At 39.0% G+C, this 9392-nt stretch overlaps 1 protein-coding gene across 4 annotated transcripts in view; it reads right to left on the reverse strand.

The window, feature by feature from the left end:
- The window catches only part of mllt1a (MLLT1 super elongation complex subunit a), a 20537-nt gene that overhangs the window by 7333 nt on the left and 3812 nt on the right, over positions 1-9392 (reverse strand). For all 4 annotated transcript variants that reach the window (XM_023394515.2, XM_087170488.1, XM_087170489.1 and 1 more), the window contains exons 2-6: positions 7549-7729; positions 5963-6045; positions 3903-4046; positions 2626-2751; positions 1-327 (exon numbers count right to left, since the gene is read on the reverse strand). The exon at positions 1-327 is cut by the window's left edge and continues 339 nt beyond it. In XM_023394515.2, the coding sequence (XP_023250283.1) occupies positions 1-327; positions 2626-2751; positions 3903-4046; positions 5963-6045; positions 7549-7729 (861 nt within the window). The remainder of the gene's footprint in view (positions 328-2625; positions 2752-3902; positions 4047-5962; positions 6046-7548; positions 7730-9392) is intronic.

Below are 9392 nucleotides of genomic sequence, written 5' to 3' on the forward strand. Positions count from 1 at the left end.
ACCACCCCCTCCGCTCCCAGCCCCCCCCCCTTTAGGGGACATGCCCTCCATCTTTGACTCCTTCAGGGTGAGTTTAGGCTCCTTGAATGCAGCCTTGGGTAAGACCTTTACTTCATCTTTCACTTTGATCTCTGCCGGCTTTTTTGAAGACGAGGATGAGGAAGAGGAAGGATCGCGGCCACTTTTGCTGCTTCCATCTCTGTCATTGTCTCCTTTCGACGTGGTTTTGCTCTCAGAGTCTTTTCGGGGCCGTTCACGATGCTCCTTGGTCAGCTTGTGCGGTTTGGGTCCTTTGCTGCTGCCACCGCTTCCTTCTTTGCTGGGTTCCTGGAGAGAGAAAACAACAGCACTGTCATTGACACTCTTAAAACACTCAGCTTCTCAGGGACTTTGCCAAGGAGTTCAAGGACACCATTCCCTCCTCAGTTCCTAAATCAGGCCTTGCCAATCAGGCCTGTATGTAATCAATAATCAAACTAAGCATTTCGGCTGGTATGAAGTTAAAACAAAATAATTTTCTCAGATTACTCTAATAAACTGTAAAGAGAAAAACAGTCACCTAAACCTGGCTTTCTATCTAAAAGGACAGAGAGTCTACAGCCATGCTAGTCGCTTTGTTAGGCTGCACTTAACGAAAGTGGGGCCTTGAGCTAAATGTTAACATCGGATGGCAGTGACTAAGTAGGTAGAGTAGTGTAGCGCCATGTATTGCACAGGTGCAGCATGAATGTGTGTGGTCATTAAAAGTAGAAGAGCGCTACATAAATGCAGTCCATTTACCATTTTAACATCAGCATGCTAACATGCTTTATTATTGGTTATATTATGTATAACGTTTACTATGTTCATCATCTTATTTTAGCATGTTAGCATGCTAACATCTGCCAATTAGCACTAACCACGAAGTATGCCTGAGGCTAATGGGAATGTTATTAATTTTGCAGGTGTTTGGTTATAAATCTGAAATTTTGACCTGATAATGGCCCTGGATGAAAAGTGAATGGTGAAGCAAGTTATTACAATTCCTCCTGAGGGAGACATGAATGTCTGTACTAAACTATGTGGCAATTAATCTGGTAATTGTCAAGACATTTCACTCAAAACCTCATGGTGGCACTAGAAGGAAAGTCATTGGGATCATCAAAGTCATTGACATTCATCCTCTGGCGACCAAAGATCCCACAGCAATCCAAAGCTGTTGAGAAAATGTCTCTCTGGCTCAAAGTGGTGAACTGTCAGACTGACATTGCAACCCCTAGAGCCATGCCGCTAGGAGTGGCTAAAAATGTCAGAAAATGTATACAAACTAGAGACCATCTTGTGATGGCCACACCATGTGCAACACCTGTCAACATGTTGACCCATGAGTGCTCAGTAGTCATTACTACATTATCACATGAGTACAGTACTCAAGGGTCACACCACACCCATCTTCAAACTTCATTTTCATCTCAACTACATGTCTGTTAGGTTTCGTGACTTTCTTGCACGGACGTGACGCTATCACATTCTGGTAATCAAAAGGCATTTCACGCCACTCCATGTCAAAAGAGAAAAAGAGATACTACATCACTGAGCTACAATACCAACAGTATTTACACACTGCTCCTGCTGCCAACTGCCAATCTGGACTGACAACCAAGAGCAAACATGAAAGCAGCGAAAGAGGTTATGGATTAACCTCTGAAGTTACACTAGATTGGACTTTTAGATTGAGAGCAGTCAGACAAAGAGCAAACTCAAATTTGTCGTAAAATTTTATCTGGCACAGTGATACAGGGAGACGATGATATTTCCACACTGTCCACCCACATATCAGCAAACAGTTTTACAGGTTTTCAAACTGATGCTATTAAACTCAATATGCACATAAGAGACTTTATTAAATTCAGAGAAAGGAGAGAGTGGCCATGTGTGCGTCTTCAGAGGTAGCTCTCACTGCCTTTTTCTGTCTGCAGATGGACATATCTGGATGAAACCAAGTCCTCTATCTGCCTCAAGCCAGAGCTCAACAAACACCCACTTACTGCCACAATAGAAGAAGAATACAAGAAACGTATCTTTCTATGCAAAAAAAAAAAAAAAGGTGAAATTCAGTTTACATCAGTACAACTTGAAGCCAGTCACCAATCTGTGTCTTGAAAATTTGTCACTTACCCTAAATCAAACTGTGTCAAGAAAAAACACTAGACACCTCACAAGATGAGCTACGCAAATAAAAAACCAGTGCCATTTAATTTCACTGGTCTGGGAAGGGTTGATAAAATAACAGTGGCAACACTGGAAAATGAAAGGGGATCAGTTTCCTGTATTCTCCTGATATGTCCCCTCTCCTGGCAGATAAGCAGGCTGAGTAATTCTGCATACATGCATACAGATGCTCAAAAACAGCTGGTAATGATCAGAAGCTTGAGTCAGCCTGCTCTGAAGACTGATTTTAATGATTTTGTTCATTTAGACATTTACCCCTGTATTTTTCAAAAAATGTCAATAAAAATTGACTGGAATGATCAATGAAGTTGTGTCTTGCAGGTTAAATATCCTTAATTGGTGAGAAAGCTGAGAACACCAGTGAGATGACTAAGATGATTATAACAGGACCATTTTTTTTGCCAGTTAACCAACCTTTGACACGTGAGAGGTCTTGGTCTTCTTGGGGTCTGAAAAGGCAGAGAGGGGGATAGTGGGGAGCATCGGGTAATCTGGACTGGGTCTGGACACAGCTTCAGCTCCCTCTGGAACCACCAATACCTGGAATTAAAGAAACAGCAGTTAATAGTCTCGGTGTTAACTTTGTATATACACTGGAAGTTTCCAAATAGTGCTCTGGGCTTTTATTTAGTTCGACCGAAGACACGACCAGGCTTTTTCAAACTTGTGAAGCATAAGGAGCTACACGTATTCTGGACCCCACTGGCTCTAGAAGTAAAAGTTCTTTTCATTTCTGCCATAGACAATGTCAGGTGACTCACCGACGACAACAGCAGACGCACACTGCATGCAATGCAACATAAAACTGAGAAACAGGTAGAAGCAAGAGCGGTAGGGTTAGACGCAGAAAAGGCATTGACTGTATAAGATGGGACTTTGGTTGGAGGGGTTTTTACTTTTAATAATAGGCCAGTCCAAGCTATCAGAGACAGAAATGGAATTGACTGGGAATTGAAATCAATGAAGTATCTTGGAGTCAATCGACCGTAAGACTTGAGTGAATTAAAATCCATCAATTATGATCCATTACTCTCTACAATAAAATTTGATATTGTAAAATGAAATCTACTTTCCTTTATGAGTATTACCTCAATAGCTAATGCGATTAAAATGAATATACTCTGAAGGTTATTGTATCTGTTCCAGACTCTACCATTGGAGGTAACAGATAAAGATTTTGAGATATATTTGGCAAAGAAAGAGACCGAGTACTTATATAGAACTTTGCAGTTATCCAACATTAAGAGGGGGTTAGCGCTCCCTTGTTTGAAGAGCTATTATCAAGCTGCACAAATAAAAACATTTCAATCTGTGCAATCCCTCCTACACAGGAAGATGGAAGGGAATTGAAGGTAGTGCAACAGATGGCGTTCCTATACAGGCTATAATAGGTGAGAAAAAACTAAGAGGGGATGAAGCCATGGTTGGGCATATTTCTGACTTTTCAAAGGCTGCAGATACCCTGCATTTAGGAAAATGTTTAAAGAAACATTTGAAAAGGTTAATAGACAGGTTTCCAAACCACATCATCACATATGCATATGTGTCTGGTATATTTTGAAGAAAGACCACTGTTACAAATATAATACCCACAATGAGCGCACTATTGTTGACTTGGTGTCTCCTTTTGACTGTAGTTAGTTACTCAGTAATGAGTCCAGTCAACCAGACAGTGTGTCAGGCAACCTCACCCCTCCAGCTTTGATCAGCTTTCTCCTGAATTCTTTGGTGGGGTTGTTGAAGGTGAGCTTCTCACAGCGCAGGTGGTTGACCGGGGGGTTGCCCTCCAAGTTAAGGAAGAGGTCGTAGTTGAAACACACCTTTTTTGGCTCCTCCTGCATTGAAAAAAATCAACAAAATAAAGAGGATTTTATTAAAGTTAAATCAGGTGTCATTTTAACATTCTTGTAACCGCATGTGTGACGGACATTCCTTCGTGTTTGTCTACTGCGTTGCTGCCTAACATACGATCCCCTTTCAATACCTATACATGCCTCAACAAAAGATAAAGGCTGAATGAATGAACTCTCACCCTGGTCAATAAAACAGACATACATAGCTGGAGCCCGGCACAGTGATAAGACGCAGCTAACATTTCTAACAGAGGCTGCAGAGTTGTAGAGAGGGGGACAATTACAGCTGAGGAAAAGGTATTAAGACACTCTTGAGAGAATTTCTAAACAGAATATCTTCTTATAAACTTGGATTAATTGCTGCTCATATTTACACGCGTCTTGCTTCCCTTCAATTATTTTCCTGATCTTCTTGACAGATTTGTCCACTGTGCACAATTTAATTGCACACAAAAGGAGGATGTAACGTTTTAATATTATGAATACTAGCAGGAGACAATAGTACACTTATGTGCACATTACTTCTAGTGAGAGTAAAATGGTTCTTTTCTTTCATGATTCATTTAAATGGCTGACAGAGACATAATAGTGCCAGTATAATAGTGTGTGCACGTTTTAATTGTTTCACTCGAAGAGAGAAATGTCCCCACATCAAAGAAATGTTTCCATAATCAAGCATACCGATGGGCAGAGTGGATATATAAAAGCAAGTGTCTAACCTGCTGAAGAGTGTATCTGTCCAGTGGGAAACCATTCACAAAAAATATTGCTCCATCAAAAGCTTCTCAACTATCACTGCCTTTATATGTACTTAAGCAATCTGATTATTTCTGGTTTTGAGCGGTAACCTGATTTTGAACACATCAAGTAAAAGGGACACCCAGTTTTCTTTATCAAATTACAGAATTAAACTGGTTAACATGGGCTGATTCCTGCAGGAATATTCTGGATCCTGCAGAATGTCTATTACAGACCGTATCCTGTATGATGGTTAAAATGCCGTCTGACACAACGAGTTAAGTTACCGAGGAGCACAGTGAATATTTTATTCTCCCTGTAACCTTAATCCCGTCCAAATGAGATTGATGTTTAGTCTCCTTCAATATGTCTTAACTTCACTGCACTTAATGAGTACTATCAACTTTACATTTTACTTATTTAAAGTTATATATAAGAGATAATATAATACAATAATATAAAGGCTAAAAAGACAAAGAATGAGTCAAGCATAGCCGAACTGGCCATGGGGACTACAGGCTCAAATTGTGGACCATCAAAACATCCAGAAACAAGTTTTTACTGGTTCTCTCAGTGTCTTTACTCGCCCTCTCGTTTGTGCAGGCCGGTCCCAGCAGATAACTCCAAGACTGAATTTTTTTTTCTCAGTCCAACTGTGGAGCCAATACTGGTTTAACGTTTCTGAGATGGAAGACGTTAGCTACGAAGACTTGCAGGAGAAGATGGTACACTAATGTGCACATACTTCTTGTCCTTATCTTGTTACTGATATAATGAATTTGTTCCTCAAATGTTGCTATCTCTAGCTGGTTTAATGCCAGCATTGGCGTGGAGCATATCACTGCAATGCTAGTGGCTGGATTGTTTTTTTGTTGGCTCTTGTCTACTCAGGGTAACTTTATTTAGTTGTACTTCTAGTTCTGTATTTAGTGCCCGCTTTCACTGGGCTTCGTAACACCTTGCTGAGAACAGGAAGGGGGGTGGCTGACAAAGCATTTCATCCACATAACATCCACAACATTTCAAAAGTCAATTTACAAAACTCAAAGCATACTGAAGTGCACAGAATTGTTTACCAACACACTACTATCTATTTTCTATCAATACATGATCTACAAGAATAAATCTGTCAGCAGCTATCCGTGTCCAGTCTATTTTACCTTGTTCTTGAAGTAAACCTCAATAGGCATGAGGAAGCCTGCGTAGCCCGACTCCTCCACTTTGTACGGAGGCTCCTTGCATACTGTAGACAGACAAAGACGTGTCAATGGCAATAATCATTACACTGTTATTACTATTATAAACAGAATGGCATACTGATCCTAATAATCTTTTGGGTTAGTTTGTGGCTTCTGTCTTTCAGGAACCATGTAAAATAGCATTTATCTAATAAAATATATACCAGATTTAGTTACTAGCTAATTTCTATCTGCAGTTCCTGTGCATGTAGATAAAAACCCTAATATAACTAAAATAATACAAATACAAGTTTAAATAACAATAAACATTAAATACAAAAATGGATTCGACCACAAAAACAATTTTCAATCCTTACACCCAACAGTATGCATTTTACATAAACAATCTCATATATTGAGTCAGTATCAAATTATTATCAAATTGTTGACAAGACTGATTTCTTTGAATCCTTTTTTTGGCATCACACAAAAAAATGTGGAAATCTACTTATGTTTTCAAAGCATCAGGGAGCTTGTTCCATTCCTTAATGGCCTTAAATGAAAAGGCAGATTGTGCAAAGGCAGAGCTTCTTTTAGGGATTCGACCAGCTCCCCTCACAGCTGACCCTGAAGCTCTGATTATTTAATTAACTAAATTGATTCCAAGAAACTAAAACCCTCGAAAGTCTCTCTCAAAATGAGACATTTGACAGTTGTAGTCCTGTCAAACTTTATACTGCATTACCATGAAGGCGATGAACATCACACTGATAGGAAGGGTTTTAATAATTAATTTTTCACATGATGGAAGAGGATGGCGTATGTAGCAATATGTTATGTTTGTCAGGATGTTAACGTTGCCCATATCACACCCCCTTAGTTTTATCAAAGGGCACCTAAAAGCAGTGACAATACAAGTAAGTAATCTGAGAGTTTGTAGACATATTTTGAGAAAAATAGCGCATGGGTTATTTTGCTGCACCATTATATCCACCAGTGTACTGTTCATGGAGCCTCTCTCTATAGCGCACAGCCACTTCAACCGAGGATCGCCTGGCACATTTGTCTTCTAAAACTGAGAATTCGAAATAAAGCTACATTGATTAATCTAATATTTTGATAATTGATTAACCATTATTCAAGCATAAATTCTCAACATTCACTGGTTAAAGCTTCTCAATTTTAATTCAGTGCTTTTCTTTGTCATATCCAATCATATTTTTGCATTATTATTGCATATATTACTATTATGCGAATAAAACGCGCTCTTTGAATACATAATCTTTGGCTTTGGGAAGTTATAGCGGACACCTTCCACTGATTTTTGACATTTTCACATGCAGGCCTAATTTCTACCTACAATCACTTTATAATAAGTAACCATGAAGAAATGCTAAATATTAGCATTAGAATATAAGTTGCGACTGGTGTGATCCCATCACAAAATGGTCTCTAGTTCCCTTTGTTAATGAAATATTGCTATATTAATAAACTTACCATGTGTTATAGGAAGAGTAAAGAGTGAAAATAGGTGTTTGTGTTCACACATTATTATCTCCTTGTCTTACCTCTCTTGGGTTTGGGGAAGCTCTCATGCAGGCGGAAGACGACCTTCTCTACAAAGTGCTGGATGTCGCCAGTCTCTGGCCCTCGGACAAACACCATCCAGTCGTGGGTGAAACCTTCTGATGTCACTTTCTTCCTTAGCTGGGCTCTGTGGCCCAACTCCAGCTTCACCTGCACTGTGCACTGAAAAGAGATGAGCAGATATAAAAGAGTCACAGACTGTATATTAACATACTGGGGCTGTAGGCACGAGAGCATATGCATAAGCAAAAATAGGTCAAATATCAACTCCAAGGACAGGAAAAGAAGCAACAGATTTATTCTGATCAAGAAACTGATAACAATGTAGAAGCAAAAATATTTTTCTGCCACTATCTACACTTTGTACATTTTGTGGTGAGCAGAGGAAGGTCAAATAAATGCCATAAGATTTTTCTTCTTCTGTTTAAGCTGCATGTTGGACTCCTTGCTTGCAATGTAAAGGGTGGAGGTAAATTTCATGCTTTTCCTTTCACTCTCTTTTCTGAGATATCACATCTCAATGTACGGTAATTTAAGTTGCAAATAAAATGTGCCAGTCTAAAAACAAACATAAAAAGACATAAAAGCTGTGTAACCTAATTTTAGATTTTTAAGAAATTATGTAAGAACCAGGGGTGCAACTGACGAATAATGTAATCAGTAATTCGTCTGTGAATGACATTCTAAATTAATCAAATTATTTAGTTTATAAAATGTTAAAAATAATGAAAAAACACAATTTCCTGAAACTTGTATCTACTACCAAATATTATGTTTTTGTTATAATTAAAAAGACATCACCTTTGCCTCAAGGAAATTTTCATGGGCACATTCACTGTTCTGACATTTAAAAGACCAAACAATTCATCAATAACATAATCGGCAGATTAGTTGATGATGAAAATAACCACAGCCCTATGCTATAGGCTTCAAATCCTGTTCAGCAATGCTGAATAACAGCAGCAAAGACACCATTCACAGGTTACTTATTAAATAAACATCAGGGTTTCTGCAGGGTTCACCAAGATGAATTGAAGGCTTTTTTTTTTTTTTTTTTTTAAATACCACACAGAATGCAATGTAATACCTGTTTCACGGTCATACTGCCCAAAGAAACATAAAACAAGTAAGGGCAATGAAGTCCAATGTGAATTAAGTGTAAATGAATTAACATTTATTTCACATTTTTGTGATTATTTCCCAGCATATTCCTAATAAAATAATCAGACATAACCTGGAGCTGGACAAGCTGCAGAAAAAGGATGGATGAATGATTAACCAATTATAAAATAACAAAATTTAAGGTTTCACAAGTAACATTACTGCCTCAAGCAGGTTAGAAAAAAATACTTTACAAAAAGACTTTTGTAAATGAAATTCAAGACTTTTTAGCTCAATGCTTTTTAAAACTTTTCACTACCTCCAGATACCCTGAAACATAAGTAAAACCAGTAGTGAGATTAATCCAAAGAGCCCATTATTCATTGGTTTCTGATTCCACCTTGAACAAAACCCCTGAATCTCTATGTTGAGTGTATGGACTTAATACTGAAGAAGAGAGGCTGAACACTTGGCCTGGACAAACACAAAGCTGGTCTGGTGTCGGGACGCTCCCAGTGGAATGGGAGTGATTAGCTGCTCGAGCTGACAGATCTCAAAAGGTTTGTCCAGAAGAGGGGCACATTGCTGGGCTACCTCTCTCTGCCAAGAACAATGACTGCAACAGGACGCGCAAATGACACCGTGCTGGTGCGGTGGTGGTGATTGGCATAGCAAGTGAAGAGGCTATGGAGATGGAGTGCAGTGAGGAACAAGGGGTGGGTGG

Source organism: Seriola lalandi, unplaced genomic scaffold, assembly GCF_002814215.2.
Source record: "Seriola lalandi dorsalis isolate HSWRI2012SDOR001 ecotype SW California unplaced genomic scaffold, Sedor1 jcf7180002054949, whole genome shotgun sequence".
Taxonomy (NCBI): domain Eukaryota; kingdom Metazoa; phylum Chordata; class Actinopteri; order Carangiformes; family Carangidae; genus Seriola; species Seriola lalandi.